A 20,172-nucleotide genomic window follows, 5' to 3' on the forward strand; every position below is an offset into this window, starting at 1 on the left:
CCTTTTTGAAAATGTGGTTATCTTGAATAAAGTTGTTTTAATTTTTTTGTTATTTTTTTTTTGTTTTATGTGATCTCCTTTACAATTTACCAAGATCTTTAACGTTGGGTGATCCAACAGACCTACTATTTAACAAATAAATTGAGATTGTTTTGTTTTTGAGTATTTCCTTTCAATGAATTGTTGAAAGGCCAAAAACAGCACAATTGTCTTATTAAAACTCACGTGTTTCATGCGCATTGTTGTGTACCAATGTGAGCCCGCTACATGCACGTGAACTGTGTTCCCCAGCAGTTCACAAACGCTGGAAACTTTTGCACAGAAGGGTCCTCATTCTAGTAAGTTTTTTTTTTTTTTATGTGTATATTGTTTGTTTTTCTGCATGTGCACTCATACATGTATATACACACACACATATAAATATATATATATATATATATATATATATATACACAAGAGAAATTATAGTAAGAAATAGGCAAAGTGGTTTTCTTTTGGCATATTGCTTAACACATATTTACTTCATTGAAAAGATTGAAGTAAATATGTGAAGTAAATTGAAAAGATTGCCTATTTCTTCCTATAATTTCTGATGTCAAAGGATTGGCTCAAGGCTAGTTTTAGACTTTTTAGCCTGCAGCCTTCTCTTCCTCTTGGTTTTTTCACTGTTCATACATATACATGCACATGTCTAGATTTGGCCAAGCATTGCCTATGCTGCCTGAAAAGCAGGAAAAATACAAAGTGTATTTGTCCCTGGAAGTTTTATATACTAATACTATTTGAATTATGTAAACACCAAAATAATGCATACCATCCCATCTTTAACAGTGCTTGACCCTGCTTGTGAGCTTGTCAATAAATGTGCTTTGATGTTGTGCTTGGCAACCTGGACCTCCTTCCATCACTATCAAGTATGTTAGAATGAGTATGCAACTCAGCTGGACAGCTAATTGACAATAAGTTTGGCCAGGAAGTGTGCTTGTATACAATAGGGCTAAGATCAGGGAGCACAGCACAATGAAAACAAACCTATAACAATACTAAAAATAAACACAGGAGTTGTGTAGAACAGTGGCAGCAAATCAACATGAGTGAAGTATGTTAAGGAAAAACCACAGCTTATAATTATGACCAATTATTCATAAAAGGAATATGTACATAATACATTCAAATACCAATATGTGACAATATGACTTTGAGAATGGGACAAAGGCAACGAGGCGGGTCAAGTTACAGTTTGGAGTGGAAAACCTGCATAAATTTGTACTAATTATTCGTGGAGAAAATGACAAAACCTTTATTAACAATGATTACATATACATTTTGTAAGAAACCCGATTGAAGAATTGCTACCCAATAGAGACCATCATTTTAAAACAGACACAAAAACATTGCAGCAACAGATGAAGCTAACAATAATGAAGATTACAAAGTCACATCATCTTATACCACGCAAGCAAACTTACTTGATTAACCCCCCCCCAATCAGTCAAGATAACATAGTAAAAATAAAAATACCTATGTAGTTACATACCTTTTAAAATCTGTTTTGACATACACACACAAGTGAAATCACCTAATTTTTCTTGATACATGTATTATAATATCTTTGGCAACAATAATTTGTTTGAATATTTGGTTTCTTTAAAGCCAAACTATATTGAAATTTGAATTAGATCCAAAATGCTTTGGAACTATTTTTTTTGAACATTCATAATATTGTGTGATAAAATGATATATTATAAAGTGCTAATTAGTATATATACAGCTTGATACAAATTAGTTTGCAGTGTTGCAACCAGTCCAAAAAATTTATAAAAACAACAATTGCAGCCAATCTAACTATAAATGAACAAATTTTCTAAATTAGTATAAATGTAACATAAAAGTTTAGCCCTTACCAAAAAAAAGATCAAGCACTAAAGATTCAAATTGACCTATAATAGACTGTAGGTGCGCACAGAACAGGGACCAGGTGTGCCCTAATTGATTGCTATGACATCACCATTGACAGAGCTTAACAGACTCACCTCAATGGCACAGCTGAAAATTAATCACCTTAATTAACAATTGCTTGACCACTGCTCATTTATCAATGCTCTAATCCTGAGGGCCCTCGCCATTGAATCTCAGGATTTACATCGTGCCCCGTGAATCGTATATGCGCCTGGCGAGCTTCTGCGCATTCGCTTGATAAATCAGGGCAATCTTGTCCATTTTCTTTCAAATATATCTCCTTTACCTTTAGACAGTGTTTTACTAAAGATGAAATGTTTGCTTTTTCAAATGTGTTGAAAATAATAAACATATTCAATAGAGTGTACTTGTTCAAACAACTGTATGGTTGCCTTTGTGCACAGATTTCATTACAGATTATCTACGCAGAACATTTTTATCGTTGCTGCAGTGTCATCCTTATAACACTTGTTGCTATCAATTGTCCTTTAGATTGTAAGCTCTTGTATACTATTTTTTCAAATATTTCTGTATATTTGTATATTACAAACTGTATTTTTGTGCTCCTTTATGTGCACCAATGCTACAACAAATGCATAGATATTGATACATCAGTGACTCATAACTGTATTATAGTGTGTGTGCACATTAAACCAGAGGGGTGTAGACTCAGATAAAACTTTATTCTTTGGAGGAGGAGACAGTCACATTTACCTGGCGTGCCACCAAGTGTGAAAACAGAACAGCTGAGATGTCGGACTCAACTCTATACCAGGGACTGACCTTTCTGGGCTTTCTAGCCCTGGGCTATCTGGTTCTGAAACATACCTTTAAGCTGCTGAAAGGGTTCCGAGTCCACATTCTGTCCCGATGGTGGAAGGAAGACCTTGGGAAGTATGGCGGATGGGCAGGTAAGTGTCCTTTTATAGGATAACTGTTTTTAATTTGCAGACTCTGCTATGTTGTGTTTTCCATGCATAAATATGGTTAAACCTTTATATAAAGACTGCTACATTGTGGTCTCCTTGAATAGCCATTTGGACCATAATCTTCATGCCTAGACTATGCTATGCTATGACCTATATACAGACAGTATGGAGTTTCTATGTGACCTGTAAACACACAGTATAGATTCTATATATCACCTGTTTACATGCAGTATGGACTCTATATATGTCCTGTATCCAGACAGTATTGATGCTATATATGACCTGTATACACACAGTTTGGACTCTATATATGACCTGTATACGGACAGTATTGACTTTATATATGACCTGTATACAGACAGTATGAACTCTATATATGACCTGTATACACACAGCATAGACTCTATATGTGACCTGTACACAGACAACATAGACTCTATATATGACCTGTATACACACAGTATGTACTCAATAAATGACCTGTATACACACAGTATGGACTCAATATATGGCCTGTATACACGCAGCATAGACTCTTTATGTGACCTGTACACAGACAACATAGACTCAATATGTGACCTGTATACACACAGCATAGACTCTATATATGACAAAGTTATGAGCTGTATACACACAGTACCCACAATGTGACAATCTGTGAGATATTGGTATAGAATGAAAAGCATCAGTTCTTAGTCTGGTCCATGGATATGTTGCTGAATACATAGGAAAATCAAGCATGGTCCCTGGAGTTTAATGTCACATGTTTGCAGATCAATATGACAAGGTCCTCAGGCTCATAGCTTGGGGAGAAAAATGCATTATGCTAATCTGAGCACTAACCAAACAGAGTTCAGCCCAGTTCAAACACAATAACAAAGTTCACTGCATGACCCTGCATAATGCACTCTGTGTATTGTTACTCAGTGAGAGAAAATTATTCTTTAGATTGGCTTATTGGCTGTTAATTTGCTTTTATTATTTTTTTTTTTCATCTTTTATAATGGATTTTGCTGAGATATCAACTGTAATTAAATCCATTATCAAGGGGGCTGTAAGGAGCACATATGTGGAAGCAATTACATCTATTACATGGGCTGTAATAGCAGTGATCTCTAGTAGTCACATGTAACAAGTCTTTGACTGTCTCGAGTTTCCGACAACTCCTACATCATGTCTGCAGCCTCTCCTACCATTTCCTTTGTGTATGTCTTCAGTCACCGACCATCTCTGTGGAATGGTAAAAGTCTCAGGTCATCTCCTATAGAATGCCTATAGTCCCATACGAACTCCTGTGGAAAGCCCATTGTCTTTGACCATCACATCTAGAATTCCCATAGTTTTTGACTCTCTTCTGTAGAACACCCATAGTCTCTAACGATCTCCTGTAGGACACCCATAGTCTCTGACGGTCTCCTGAAGAATGCCCATAGTCTTGGTTAATCTCTGTAAAAATGCCTTTAGTCTCCGATCATCTCATCAATTCCCATTCTCTCCTGTAGAATGCCCATAGTCTCCGACCATCTCCCGTAGAAAGCCCATGGCCTCTGACCATCTCCTGTAGAATGCCTATAGTCTCTGACTAGCCTATCATTTTCCAACTTAAAGCAACAACAAATATTTTGATACCTCCACAAAAGAAGAACCTGCAATAGCTTCTGAAATAACTTGAAACTGACTAAAGTCATTGGTGAACATACTGCTTATTCCATAGGCCCCAAAAATTAAACTTTGTTTTAGAGTTTTGCTTTCACAGAATATTTCAATTATTAACACAAAAAATGGCATGGACATTAATGTTGGGACTCTTAACTTAATATTTAATTTGCACAACCCTTAGAGGTAATTATATCTTTGTGCTTGTTTACTGACACGTGGAGTAGTTTGCAAAGAGAAGGTAGATTTTTCGTTCCTTGGGTAGAAACCTTGTCAGCTGTAGTAAGTAAGGAAGGAACTAGCTCCTCTGTTCAGAAAGGGTCATCCAGGTCCTGTAATATCAGAGAGGTCACAGTAGTTCATACATAAGCGGGGGTAATTGATCCAGAGAAGTCAAGCATGGAGGAATTTTACATGAGTGCAATAATAATTGTTAATATTTCGTTTAAGGCCCGTTTTCTTTTAGGAATTTGGCAACAGTTCATGAGTGGGTGTAAATAACTAACCGCCAAGGATGAACAAATTTTGCAATGATAGTGGATTATAGTCCATTTCTAATTAATCATAAATCCATCTAATCTAGATTTGACCTCAGAGAAAGTCATAGAGAACATTCTGCTATTGTTGAATTAGCTTATGAAATGTTCATTTTGTTTTGTTTTTGGTATAGTTTAGATTGAAATTAAAAATTAGATTATATTATAATTTACCATATTCCTAAATGACCCAAAGGTTATGTCAGTGGAAATGTTGGGGCCCCACCATGTCCCAAACCAAAGATTAATTTCTGGGAAGTGTTGATAAAGCTCCCAAGTCTTAAATGACTCATAGATTGTCTTCCTGGAAATCTTGAAGCTCCGCCATATCCTGACCCATAGACTATCTACTTGAAAGTGCTGGAGCTTTACTATGTTCTTAAATGACCCATAGAATATTACTGCAAGTGTTGTAGCTCCATCATGTCCTGAGCCATGGATTATTTCCTGGGAAGTCCTCGAACTTGACCCCATCCCTAAGTGACCTAGAGATTATCCTTCTGCAGGTGTTGGAGCTCCGTCATGTCCTGAGCCATAGATTATTTACTGCGCAGTGCTGGAACTCCACCCCATCCTTAAGTGACCTAGAGATTATCTACTTGAAAGTGTTGGAGTTCCACCATGTCCTGACCCATAGATAATCTACCCTGAAGTATTAGAGCTCCACCATGTCCTAACCCAATGCTAATTCCCCTAGAAATGTTGGGGCCTCCACCACATCCTAATCCAATGATTATATATTTGTTAGCTTGGGGTTCCACCATGTCTTGATCCATAGATTATCCACCTGGAAGTGTTGGGGGTCCTTAAAACAGAACTAACCCCTCCTCTATTCTGTTGCAGTGCGCCACCATCATCCTCCTTCTTGTTTTCCTAAATCCATCTTTAGTTATCTTGATTGGCCAGTCCATGATGACAAAACACCAATGCAGGACTTCTTTCACTCCCAGCAAGTGCAGGCGAAGCCAGGATTGCTGGGTATCCTGGCAACCAACGCTGAGCTGGGTATGTGCAGCTCTGTGTTTTTGACAGTATCATGGAGCGACTGAGCAGGTAACAATGCTTATTGTGAAAAGGACATTGCCTGTCCCTTTACTGAAATAATGTCCTGCTGTCACGGTCCCTTCCGTGACTGAGGTTAGAGGATCTGTGAGACAAGCTGCACGTGAGGTTATCTGACAGCCTCTTTGGTTTTACTTGTTTCTGTGTTGTTGTATCAGCTGCAGCTGATGGTCATTACTGCTCCTCCATTTAGTCTGGCCTCACACTTCATGCTATGCGCTTGATATTCACTTCTGGGATGTGAAGAGCTGGTGTGTTGTCCTCTTCAGGGTTCATGCTCCTCCATTTGCTAATTAGGATAAGTTGAACTACTTTTGGTGTTTTGTTGTTCTTTTGTTGTTACTAGGCCTCAGGGAGACAGTGGTTCTTTCATCAGGGAAGGAACCAGTAGTCTCAAGCCCAGTCACTACTCCTAGGGCTATTCAGGGCAACTAGGGCCTAGGATCCAGTGTATGAGTATTCCCACCTTCAGGGGATATTCATACTGTCAGGAGTCAGGGCTAGGTTAGGGTGTCTGTAGGGGGTGACCGTTTCCTTTTCCCTAGCCATTAAAGGCCTAGTCCCTAGTATTTATCTTTCTGTTTTCCTCTCCTCCCCTTTATCCGTGGCGACACATAGATTATCTTCTTGGAAATGTTGGAGCGCCACCATGTCCTGACCCATAAATTATTAACCTGGAAGTATTGGAGCTCTAACATGTCCTAACCCAATGCCTACCTCCCTAGAAGTGTTGGGGCTCCAACACATCCTAACCCAATGATTATATATCTGGGAGTGTTAGGTCTTCAATGCACCATGTCTTAACCGAATCAAAATCAAATTACCACCAAATGTGGAGCATATATAAATCTGTTGGTTCAGGCAAGGTTTAAAACTGGACACACATAAAGCATGGCCTAGGTGTACTAGCACCAGAAGCCAACACATAGTATATCTGCCATATATAAAATGAAATGGCACATAATATTTTTAAACAAGGATCTGAACAAAATAGTTTTAGTTAATGTTCATTATTTCCAACAAGTGTCTTAATCAGCATGGTACATCACAAAATCACAGTTTATATATATTCAAAATTTTGAGTTCATTGTAACCTTTCACACGCCAGGGCTGACCACCTAAACAAACCATTATCTTGCAGCCATTCTTATCCTTGGACTTTGGTGTCTTCTAGATAGTTAGATTGAAGAGGGAAAGGTCCATCAACTCCACCAAAAGTATCAAAGTCCAAAAAGAGATGAAGACAACTTAAAATCTGCATCCCTGGAACCCAAAACCCATAGCTGATCCAGAAGGAAGCAAAAAACCCTGATAAATCATGGCCCAATCAGCTCCAATTTTTATTCATGATCCACAATGGCAGCCTGATACTCCCTGGATCAACAAGTTATGGTGTGATTTCTGATAAATATTAATAGGCATTATATTCCAAGTTGTCTTTAGCTTGTCTAGGTTGCATTTTCACAGCTCCTACTGTGAGTTAGCCTTTGTGAATGGGGTAGTTAAACATCATTTCCTCCAGGGGTAAAGAGTTCCCCATTGATAATGACCTTAAAGTCCTCCTACGCTCAGACATTGTTTCTTGTGTAATACCTTCCCTACATATTCCACTTCATGTTGGTTTGTCCCAGCAGAGAAGAAATCCTCTTCTCTGTTTTTGCAGCATCACATGGACTTCAGTGGTTTTCAAACTACGAGGATTACTAGGTGTTTATAACAAAAAGGAAGATGTTGGACTCAAAATATGTGTAAAACCTAACAGTATACTTTTCCTTATTATCTTTTAATCTCTTAAATATACTATTGGAATTATTTTGATAGATCTGTTTGATAAATACTAAAACTACGGCAAGGACAAGGCTTGGTAAGACCAAAATCCGGAATGGTTCCTTATTTCTCATAACTCAGCACAATGATTTGACTGTGAACTTTATTTACCCAGGAGAGACATCTCTACTCCTGAGAAAAATGCTAAAACCTGAAACATAGCCAGAATGACATTTTACCCAGAGGAGTTTAGGAGATTTTGATGGATTAAAGTCCAGTTAGTTTAGAATTACTCATGAATAATTAACTACAGAATGTACCTGAAGCCACCATAGTCACCCTAGTATAAGGTATTGTGATTATCATATAACAAGCTAATAAATCAAACAAATTAACACATTTACATTTTTATTTTCAAAATACTGCCATTATTAACGAGGCTGAACTAGATGAATGTGGGTCTACTTTGCCATGTATGTAGGTATAGGTTTTAGAAGGAGATTTGCCAAGTTTTTATTGCTGCTTGTCAGGGATTTGCCCTCTCTATTTAACCAAGAACAGAAAGTGATGGGAAATCCAAGCTTTTACCATTGCTGTACAAAGAGAAATGTCCTGAAATGGAGAATGAGAATGAAAGGAATTAGAGAAACTGCCCTCACTTTGAGTAGAAGTCCTCTTGCATCCCCAGGACAGAAAGCAAAGGGAATCTCCCCTATCATAAATAAATGGTAAATTCTTATCTAAAACAAGAAAATTGGCTTTTAAACATAAAGGAGCCCTTGAAAAAACTTTCAGGTCTTGGAAAACCCATGCAAATAACCATATTCACATTGCTAGTCGATGGAATGAATGGCATCCTTATAGATAGCCAAAAAGATCATTGATGTCTCTTAAATTGACCTCAGTGACACAAATTTCTCAATGAACCCCAAGAAACCTCTGAAGGAACCCTAGAGTTCCATGGAACCCTCTTTGAGAAACAAATCAATTTGAATACATGCTGGAATATGAACGAAAGAAGTGCAAATGAATCCGTCAGGGTAGATCATTCTGAGCATTGCACAGTTCCTCATCATTATCGTTCCTCATCATTTTTGTTAGTTACTAGGAAAGTTTTGGGTGCATGAATATTTTATGTTGTATCATCAATCATTTGTGGTCAAAAGTCTAGTTATTTGGTCACTGGATTACTGTTGAATTGGATGCTTGAACAGGCTGATTCTGCCACTCACCGAGGATCTAGCCCACTGTTTTACACCAATGTACTGTGTGCTGTGAATATTGTTATTTTTGTCTTGAGTTCACTGAGGAACTGGAAGCTATTTTGAAGGTTTCCCCATGCCCAAAAGGTTGAGAAAGACTAATTTAGAGTTTAGAAGTGGCATGACTTATACTAAACAGAGAATGGGTCAACATTTACCTAGGAACAGGTATGGTTCTTCAGCCCTCCTATTACGACTCTTTATTTACCTCTACAGGATCATTAAGTTTGTAGAAACGTAACCATAAACCTTTCGCTTTTGTTCCCTAGTGATAACGGGAGCAACGGATGGAATCGGGAAGTCCTACGCTAAGGAGGTAAGGGAAAATTGTTGGCATAGCCTATACATCTGCTCTCCTATGTCATCCCTCTCACACATTATTTTTTATCAACAGTTAGCCAAGTTGGGATTCAATGTTGTCCTTATCAGTCGGACCCTGGAAAAACTTAAAAAAGTTGCAGCAGAGATTGGTAAGAGCCATATGACTCCATGGTTTAAAGCAATGTTTCCTTCTCTTCTTGGGCGTTTTTGTAGTCTTAGCATGGGGAAGGGTTAGAACCTCTGATCCATTTTTTTATCATTTTCTTTGTCCTGTTTAGAGATTTATTATCAACATACTATCATGGTGACACAAAATTAGTGGAAATCTCAATGATTACACAGGTAGCAACAGAAGCCCAGAAAGCTCACTGTTCACCCCACTGAAGATATCTACTGACTACAAAAAAAAAAAATTAGAATGTCTTTTGGAATTTGGGTGTCTTTTTGTTCATCTACTGCCTGACGATGGTCGCCACCATAACTGGGACAAGGGAAGATCTCCTCAATGGACATAAAGATTAAAAACACAGATCAAGGTTTTGCCCCTTTTTCATTTTACTCAAAACAAGTTCTTGCTCGATATATGTTATATATGTACCTCTTTGACAGTTAAATTTTGAGTACAAAGAGTGTCTTTGTTCAATAACATTCGCAATCTAGGATAAGGATTTTTACTACATATTTTAAGTTTCAACAGCTCAGATCTGTTCTATGTTCATTTAAAGTAATCTACTTCCACAGAGAAACAAAGTGGACACAAAGTCAAGATTATCCAGGCTGATTTTACGAAAGGGTCTGAAATTTACCCCAAGATTGAGGAGGGCCTGAAGAACCTGGACATTGGAATCCTGGGTAATATCATTCTATAAATTCATTGCATATTATGGGATCAGACAGGGCTGAGATATTATCAGAACAGAACCAGAAGAACCTGGAATTGATAATGTGGATGGCTGTGCTTGACTATTATTAGGACAGAATCAGACAGCACTAGGATCTACAATGCAGAGAGTGATTGGATGATTTTCTTTTGCAGTAAATAATGTTGGTATGGCCCATCAAGGTCCAACAGTATTTCATGCTTCTAATGACAAGGTAAGGGTTTATATTTTGACATGCTAGTCTTTATAAAGGTTTCACAATTACATGTTGGTAATGACAAAAAAAAGTAATTGGCACACACTGTTGACTAGAATAATTATAGGTCAATACTAACAGGTAGGTAAAAAAAAAACTTTTCTATCCCTTCCCCCACACCAGTCAAATGGAGACATCAAGGTTACATCTTTATTGATTTCCAGTGTATTAAATAAACAACATTTTTGTTAAACTAAGTAGACCTGAATTCTATGCCAGTCACAGCAATACTGTGTGTCAAAACACTTCAGTTTAAACAAACCCAAGCTGACAAGATATTTAAAACCACCAATAAAGCTGTGACAGACCCATATAAAAGGAGGTGATGATCGTGGTGGAGGACACTTTTATTTATCTCCAAAAGGTCACCCCACCACCCCTATCCGCCTTTATAAAAAGTCTATCCCTTTCAGTTAAGAAAATAACACTGGAACTTACTTACCCTCCGCTCCCCATACACTTCCTATCCCAGTCATGCCCATGACCTTCATTCACAAGGCGTTACTAATACTGTTTTTTTAGTTTTAGATAAAGAGATAAAGGTTTAGAACCCCCTTTACATTTTTTATTGGGAAACTCATGTTCTCTACTTGTCTTGGTGACCATTATTTCCGCTTCGGAAAGTGATGGGAAATCTAACCATACCTCTAAACTTCAGAAGGTGGCTCATTATTATATATTTTGTCTTGAAAAGTAGGCTTGACTACATTTGACTGATAACTGGATAGAAGCATGAAATATACAAGCTAGAAATATACTATAAATTGGTTTAGAATATGTAAATTATAGCATATAGGGTGCAGGGGTCAGGAGTATGTAACTTACATTGTGACTTATAGAGTACAGGGGTCAGGATTAGTTAAAATGCATTCTAGTATATAGAGTGCAGGGGTCATGATAATGTACCATACATTGTAGTGTATTGTTTGCAATGCAGGAGTCCAGATTATGTAACATACCTTATGGTGTATGGAATGCAGGAGTTAGGATTGTGTAACATACATTATAGTGTATAGAATGCAGGAGTCAGGTTTATGTAATATACATTGTAGTGTATGGAATGCAGGAGTCAGGATTATGTAACATACATTATGGTGTATGGTATGCAGGACTAGCAGTAGCATATATTATATTATCTATAGAGTACAGGGGTCAGGAATACATAGCATATATTGTAGCATATATTGTATCAGAGGTCAGAGTGCAGAGTGCAGAGGTCAGAATTAGGTAGCATACATTATGGAGTGCAGGGGTCAGGATTATGTTACATACATACATGTAGTAGGGGCAGCATGGTGGCTCAGGGGTTAGCACTCCAGCCTTTGGAGCGCTAGGGCCCAGGTTCAATTCCCCAGCCAGGACATTATCTGCATGGAGTTTGCAGGTTCTCCCCGTGTCTGTGTGGGTTTTCTCCAGGTACTCCGGTTTCCTCCCACATCCCAAAAATATGCAGTTAGGTTAATTGGCTTCTCCCTAACAATTGACCTTAGACTAAATTAATCACATATGACTATGGTAGGGACATTAGATTGTGAGCTCCTTTGAGGGACAGTTAGTGACACAACTATGCGTAATATGATGGCGCTATATAAATACTGTAATTAATAATAAATACATCATAGCGTAGTGTGCAGGGATCAGAATTAATGCACATGCCTTGGAGCCAGGAGCATTATAAAATATATAGCCAAGAGGTGGGCTTCATGTATCCACGTTCCGGTTTATTTTCAGAGCACCTTAAGAAATCCAAAACTAAGTCATCTAGTATGCAAATCCAAGCAGCGCTCAGATGATCACACCATGGTGCATCCCTTGTGCTTTTACATCCTTCTATTCTGGCCAGTAATCATCTGAGTGACCTTACTACCCAACAGAAATATATATGGTGCTGATCCAAGGACTTTCTGTGCTCTGAATAAAGTGAAACAATCAAGCACTTTGGGTTTTACAGCAAATGATGGCTGATCTTACTCCAAGGAAGCAGGAAATTATGACAAAGGTAGCCCTTAAATGTTTTTTTATTTTATTTTTGTTTTTGCTTTTTTTGAAGTTTTGCAGTTCCTATGAGTTTGAATATAATTATTATGTGTTTTTCAATTACAGGAGATTACAAACATGATGAACTGTAACGTTATGTCGATGCTACATGTAAGTCTAATATATTTATTTCTATGTCATTTATAGAATTATGTAGTGTGTTTTATACAGTAGGTTGACTTGAATTAGTGACTGAAATAATGTCACAGATAGAAGGGGCTATGATTCTTTTATCTTCAGTGTGCCCAACTCTCATGTTTTCAAATATAATATTCATTACATTCGTAGTTTTCTTTGTTTTACATTTCTAGATGACTCGAATTGTACTTCCAAAAATGGTGGAAAGGTAAAAATTGTATATGTTCAATACTTATGTTAATAATCAGCATATATGCTCCCATCGACTAGTAAATAGCCAGCAATAATCCTTTACTCAGCTCTTGGAGATTGCAATGCCAAAGCTTTAGTGCCAGAATTCCTCTTTTTTTGGTGTTTCCAATATACATACATCTAATTACGATCCTAGATAGACACCGCAGGGCCCAGTCACTTTTAGTCTTTTAAATCTTCAGAACCTGCAACACAAAGATCTCTTAGATTGTAAGATTTAGTGTATCGGCCAGTGGGTAATCCAGCTACGTATACACCCATTGCAAAACTGATTTAGAATGTACTAACCTTTCTAAAATATTTACAATTTTTACTTTTTATTTTTTTCTTTCCTTTTTCCCTTTGTTTTCCTCCACTTTCTCTTTCTTCTCATTTCTCCCTCTCTGTTTCCTATTCCTTATTCTCTATTTCTTAACTCCTTTCCTTATCTTCCATCTTTTTATTATTTAATCTTTTTAATCTCTTCCCTCTTTGCTGCTTCTTTTCTTCTCTCCTCTCACTCTCTCAAACTCACTCTTCACCCCTTGCATACTCTCTGCTTTTCATTTCTCTCCATTATCCTCTTTACTTCTCTGTGCTCTTCTCTCCATCATCTCTTTATTTTTATATTTTTTTTTTTCTCTCTTTTACATGCTGCTCTCTGTCTCTTTCCTCTCTTCCCTCTTTCTTTCTTTCTTTCTCTTTTATACACTTTCTATATGCCTTTTTTCTTTTCTCAGGAAGAAAGGTCTTATAATAAACATAGCCTCTGAGGCGGGCACCCGTCCATATCCAAGGGTTACCCTTTACTGTGCCACAAAGGTATGAACATTACTTTTATGTAGAGACATGTCCTAATGTAAAACAACTGATGAATATATATTTGTAATAAAGGGGGCAATAAACAATTTTAGGTCAATTTTACGGAAATTAGAAATGTCCTGCCCAATAGCAGACACCACAAGATACCTCCAAGGATATCCTCTAGCAACCTCTTTGGAAAAGCTTCCTCTTAGCATACTTTGTTACTCAGACTTCCTGACTAAGCTCCACCAGCTCCCATCCCTGGTCAAAGGCGTTCACCCTGACTCACCTGTTTTCCTCAGTTACTGGATAGTGGAACAGGTGCTGATTGAGCTTAGATTTGGATTCAGATGAAATCAGGTCCCAGTAACAAAGTATAACCACTTTGACCACCTTCTGCTGTGATGAACCTGGAATGTACTTAGCTGAATAAAACCAAGAATTTAACTGGGCTTTATGAAGAAATGTATTCCATCTTTTACCAGGTCTTTATGGATTACTTCTCCCGCAGCCTCAACATTGACTACAAATCCAAAGGTGTTACTGTGCAGGTAAATGGGTGGAGTACTTCTTTACAGAGTTGTAACCTATTGGGAGGTTGGCTGTCATTTTAATCATGGTGCAGTATGGGGTTTATAGATGAAGCAGCAAATCTTTCATCCACCAAACATTCACTGGTGGAGAGTCAACCACTACCATTGAAAACACACCGATCCGGCGGATTCTCCACCAAAACCAGGTTCTCCAAAGAAAGTCTAAAAAAATACCTTTAATGGGTGGCATGGTGGCTAGAACACTGGCTGCATAGCTCTAAGGTCCTAGATATGAATTTCCATTAGGACACTACTTCTTTGGAGCTTGTATGTTCTTCCTGTTTTTAAGTAGGTTTCCCCTGGGCACTCTGGTTTCCTCTCACATCACAAAAAAACATACTTAATTATGTGTGTCCTATGTATGTGTGTCATTTGCTTACCTGGTAAGTGTGGTTAGGGGGTATGGCCAAGGTGCGTCATTTGCCTTGGTAAGTGTGGTTGGGGGGGTATGGCCAGGGTGCATTATTTACTTTAGCAAGTGTGGTCAGTCATTTGCTGACACACTGTGAGCTAAAAAGTGTCCCTCTTCTAAATGTAGGGAGGTATGTATTCTGTATATATTCTATATATATATTCATTGATAAGTACAGCCCAGGGAGTGTGGGAACTTGCGGTCACAGCTGAAAGGAGGCACAGGAGTGCTTTCATTCAGCTGTGATTGCTCTTGCAGCCCTGTAGTATGTGTTCCTGGATAGAGTATCTCTATCCAGTAACACAGTACTCCTGTGTTCCTGGATAGAGAAACTCTATCCAAGAACACACACAGCTAGTACAGGGCGTCAACAGCAATCAGGGGAGCGGAGGTGATAGCTCTGCTCCTCTGATTGCTGTTGCAGCCCTGTACTATGTGTTCCTGGATAGAGTTTCTCTATCCACGAACACAGTGTGAGTCTCATTGGCTGCTCATGAATGAATGCAGCCGTGGGAAAAATCTACTGAGCCACATGACTCACTTTAAGAGGAGGATTACCGCGGCTGCATTTATGAATGGAACAGTGATAATCCTCCTCTCAGTGAGAGATCCCCGGGCAGTACAGGTCAGAATGAGGGCTTGACAGGAGGATTCACAGGAATGCAAGAATGATTGCCCTTAGAATCCACTGTGATCCCCGGGCACTAGAGATTATTACCCTCTAGTGCCCCGGGATCACAGTGGAACTGCAGATGAACTCTCAATGGAGTTTCTCAGTTCAGTTCCCACGGTCACCAGGCTAATAAGTACAGCCTGGTGATCGTGTAAACTTTGCGGTCACAATTGATTGGAGGAGGCACGCAAGTGCTTCCAATTAGCTATGACTGCAGATGAACTGCTGTTCAGTATATGTTACTGGATGGAGATTCTCTATCCAATATCACTGTGTTCTTAGATTAGAATCTCTATCCAAGAACACATACTACAGTTACGCTAGGCAGCAGTTCATTACAGTCCTGAACCCCCCCTCCATAGACTTTAATGATTGATGTTAGAATTTGGCATTCAATCACCCTAAAAATATCGGGCTATTCAATCGAATAGCTGCCAAATCGAACACTGAGCTATTCAACCAACACTACCATTAGGCCCCAATGACTACAAGTTCACCAATTCTGTAAGTAGGATTCATTTCTCATTGGAATCTCTCCCTACAGAGTGTGATGCCCCTTATGGTCTCCACCAACATGACTTTTAATGTGAAAACAAATCTGCTTGTAAAGTCACCAGATGACTTTGCTTGGGAAGCTCTGAACACCGTGGGATTGACCAATCGTACCAGCGGCTGCTTATCCCACTCCATCCAGGTACAAACCTTTATCTTCCTCCATATTTATAAGGAATGTCCAAATTAAAACTTTATTTTGTTTCCTAACACATCCACTGATAGAAAGTCAGTTGGCCGAAGCCAAAAAAAGACCCCAGAGCTCAGATATTTGATAGTTGAATGAATAACCATATTTCTTGTGATTCGATAGGAATATTTTAGGTAATTAAACAAAAAATAATAAATTATGTTTATCAATGTGGAACTCCTGTTTTAATAGTTTGCTGTTTGCATTATAGTCATAGCTCCTCTTTTTGTTACATAAATTCCAGCATCCCCAGCATCTCTAGCACAAGGATAATCCTATTGGTTTAGCATGACATGCACCATTTATACACAACACCATCTAGTGGATGCAGGAAGCAGCACAAGCTCAGTCTAGTAGGGAGACAGGATTCAGCTATTTTCCATCACTTGGGATTAAGATACACCCAGGGGAAGGCTTTTTTTTTACCCATTGGGAAATTTTTCATCAATTCATTAAGTCAGCTGTGACATTTTGGCTCTTCGATCAGATGTTAGATGCAAAAAACAAAACAAAAAGCCTTCTAAGTAGAGGTGGCAGGTGCTCCTATTCTTTTTGCTGATATATGCCTCCTTTGTATTTGCAGAGCTATGTGTTGGATCTGTTTCTCACAGAGTATGTTATGAGTTCCAGAATCATTGCCTGGATCGCCAGGAACACCCTCCGCATTCTCATGAGCATGCAGAAAACAGAATAATCACAGCTTTTATTCAAATGCACATTTATTAAAGTAGAGTATACATACGGTATGATTTTGGGGATTAATTTATATGCTGTTCTGCTAAAATTACGATGTTCTGCTAATAGACCCCACTGGGGGGCCCACCAGCCAGAGTGAACCGTTCCGCAGACCATCAGTTGGCGACCACTGATGAAGATCAGGCACAAGCCTTACCCTGTCCTACAAGTCAGGTTTTGCTGCTGCAACACTGTCTGGAGCTTCTCTCTGGTTCCTCCACCTACCGTGTCCAATGATGCAATGCCCAAGCAACCTATCATAAAATCCAGGGTGTATGTACTAAAGGCCAAGGTGGGGGCTGACAGCTTTGCAAATATGGACATTAGGAAAGTCCACATATGCATGGCTATTTAAGACTGGCACCAGGCACCACTGGTGTCCAGAATGTGAAGCACAAGATGGCAGAATAGGTTACCAGCTTCCTCTTGCAGATGTTAGTTTAGCAGTAGATGATGCTACTGGGTCTCTTCAAAAACCTAGAGAAAAGTAAAGGACCAGCCAAGCCCCACATCCCTTACCCTTTACCATAATGCAACGCCCAGTAACCTTTCATCATTTCCAGCCATTATCCAATGGGGGGCAAGGAGTGTGATTACAGCTATGCAAGTACAGACTTGGAGAAAGTCTATATTTGCATGGTCACTTTGAATTGACACCATTGGTGGGCCAAAATGTAAAGCAAAAGATTATGCTACCAGATACCACCTACAGATGTTAGGTAAATAGTTTGATGGTGCTACTGGTTCTTTGTAGATTAATAAAGGGCTGTTGAACTCAATTTTGATATGTCAATCCTTCAAAGAGCCCAATAGGCCCATCACCTGATTTTGACAACTTCTGGCAACTTGCAAACCTGCAAAAATGCACCCAAAGAACTCTCAAACTGTGAGGAATAATATTTTCCGGTCTGATGAAACCATGATTGAACTGTTTGGCCTCAGTTCTAAACATTATGTCTGGAGGAAACCAGGAAACCACACCTGCCCAATACCATCCCAACAGTGAAGCATGGTGGTTGGAGCATACTGCTGTGAGGGTATTTTTCAGACTCGTCAGAGTTGAGTAATGGAGCAAAGTACAGAGATATCCTCAATGAAAACCTGTTCCACGGTGCTCAAGACCTTAGACTGGGCCAAAGGTTCACCTTCCAACATGACAAAGACCAGATGCACACATGAGTGGATTTGGGGATGGCTTTATGTTCTAGAGTGGCCCAGCCAGAGCTCTGACTATGAACCCTATCCAACATCTGACCCTATCCTGGAAAAACCTGGAAATGGCTTTCCACCAAAGGTCCCCATCTAACCTGACTGAACCTAAGAGGATTTGCAAAGAAGAAAGGCAGAAAATCCCCCAATCCAGGTGTGCAAAGCTTGTTGCATCAAATTTGAAAAAAATTGAAGGGAGCTGAATACTTTCTGAAGCCTATGTAATGCCAAGCAAGAACAACCAATAAAATTGTGTTAAATATATTGTGTCATATTGAACCTGCCTGATCTTCAATGATTGGGATTAGATCTATCCAGCAGTCCTTCATACATTGTAAATGACAGTGTAGTATTACCAGCTTCATTTATCTGAATTAGAAAAATGTGGAATTATGTTTTATGTGGAATTATGTTTTGAACTTCAAAAAAAAGAGTGGTGTCAAGAAATTCTGTTTTCTCACGGGAAGCATTGATGGCCAAACCTTAGTGAATGAGGTCCTCAGTATTAGATTTCTTATCTATTATCTGCTACTATAAAGCCACTTGTTTATGGCTCAATGCAGCTGGTTTGTAATCTGATGACCCATTACTACTTTTCATCCATTTACACATATCAATGTAGCAGTACCCCAAACCGGTTTCCCTTGGTTTTTTTTTTGTTCTCATGATGCAGAGACAAAGACTGAAACAAATACGTGGGTTATAGTACTGCAGAATTCTTCTTTCCTCAACTTCTTGACAATTATTATTAGTGCATCTTTCATGTTAGTGAAGTCCATTTGGCATGACCATGTGACCAATGTGAAATAATGTTAACCACAATAATGAACCACTGTGTAAAAGGTTGTTATTGACCTGTAGGCTTAATAATGAAGTTTATGTAATTAAATTTTGCCTTCCCAGGTTCCTCTCTTCCCTCCCAACATGCTTTTATTGCATCTCTTTTTTTGATGTCATCACTGAGTCTCCATGGTGCTCCAGGAAAAAGCAGGCAGACCAAAGTTGGTGTGAGGATACTTCTCTCAGGAGTCCTGATGGAAGTTATGAGTTGGCTCTTGGGTGAGGATATCCATGTATCAAAATGTCTTGATGGATGGATGTCTGTAGGGAGAAGTGGGCATTCTTAAGCCCCCTCCATTTGCATGTAAAGTGCCCTAGCACATACTCCAATAGTCTGAGATTCTGCAAGACTGTCCTGGGCTTACAACATGTGTCCCACAGCCTGAAGTAACACTGGTATTACTGCTCAGCTTTTGCTCCGTGCTGAATCTGTAGGGAAAGTGATCTCCCGCCCGACAGAATCTGGTAAGTACTGGAAGAGTTGGGATAAAGACTTCAATGTAAGGTAGGAGTTTTTGGCTGATGTCAAGGTCTACTTTACTTCCTGTTGGGCATTATTGTTCCTCTACTCACTCATCCTTTGTTCTCCCCACCCTCCAATTGGTACCATTGTTCTCTCTTCCCTTAAAGGACACTATAATTCCTCCCCCTTCCCACCACCACCACTCTCTGAGCATTTGTGTTCTTCCTTCTTCCTGCTGGGCAATATTGTTACGTTCTACCCACCACTGGGTGATACAGTTCTCCTACTACACCCCACTAAACACTCATATTTTCCCCACCCGACACTGGGCAGTACTGAGCTACCCCACCTCCTGCAGGGCAAGTCTGTTACCACCAACCACCGCACTCCCTAATCGTCACTATCATTCTACCCCACCATTCTTGGTACTTTTGTCTCCGTCCACTGCTTGCTGGATGCCATTGTTCCTGGCCCCTTTTGCCAAATATTGGAGTGGGTACAATCCTAACAGACATCATTTAACCATGTCTCTTAACCTCCCTGGCAGTATGAATATTAAGTTTTTTTAAATGTAAAAGCGGTACATTTAAAAATACTTAGTATTTTAAATATCCCCCCCTGGTCCCGCCTCCAAGCCACATGGTCTTGCCCCCCAGCCACACGCTC

At 39.1% G+C, this 20,172-nt stretch overlaps 1 protein-coding gene across 1 annotated transcript; it reads left to right on the forward strand.

Annotated features, from left to right (window-relative positions):
• The first annotated feature begins 2,670 nt into the window (after positions 1-2,670).
• Positions 2,671-18,467, forward strand: LOC140322739 (very-long-chain 3-oxoacyl-CoA reductase-like). Its single transcript, XM_072399318.1, has 11 exons — positions 2,671-2,870; positions 9,441-9,487; positions 9,566-9,641; positions 10,234-10,344; positions 10,529-10,587; positions 12,733-12,777; positions 12,978-13,012; positions 13,776-13,857; positions 14,325-14,390; positions 16,062-16,211; positions 16,843-18,467. The coding sequence occupies exons 1-11, from the start codon at positions 2,711-2,713 to the stop codon at positions 16,951-16,953; spliced, it is 942 nt and encodes a 313-aa protein (XP_072255419.1). The 5' UTR covers positions 2,671-2,710; the 3' UTR covers positions 16,954-18,467.
• Positions 18,468-20,172: the final 1,705 nt, after the last annotated feature.

This window comes from Pyxicephalus adspersus, chromosome 2 (genome assembly GCF_032062135.1).
Source record: "Pyxicephalus adspersus chromosome 2, UCB_Pads_2.0, whole genome shotgun sequence".
In the NCBI taxonomy this organism is placed as follows: Eukaryota; Metazoa; Chordata; class Amphibia; order Anura; family Pyxicephalidae; genus Pyxicephalus; species Pyxicephalus adspersus.

Bases quoted from the DNA above. Each gene is read 5' to 3' on its own strand.
- LOC140322739 (XM_072399318.1), top strand. From the start codon at position 2,711: ATGTCGGACTCAACTCTATACCAGGGACTGACCTTTCTGGGCTTTCTA. The intron at 12,778-12,977 runs GTAAGTCTAATA...TTACATTTCTAG, and splicing joins ACGTTATGTCGATGCTACAT to ATGACTCGAATTGTACTTCC. The intron at 16,212-16,842 runs GTACAAACCTTT...TTGTATTTGCAG, and splicing joins GCTTATCCCACTCCATCCAG to AGCTATGTGTTGGATCTGTT.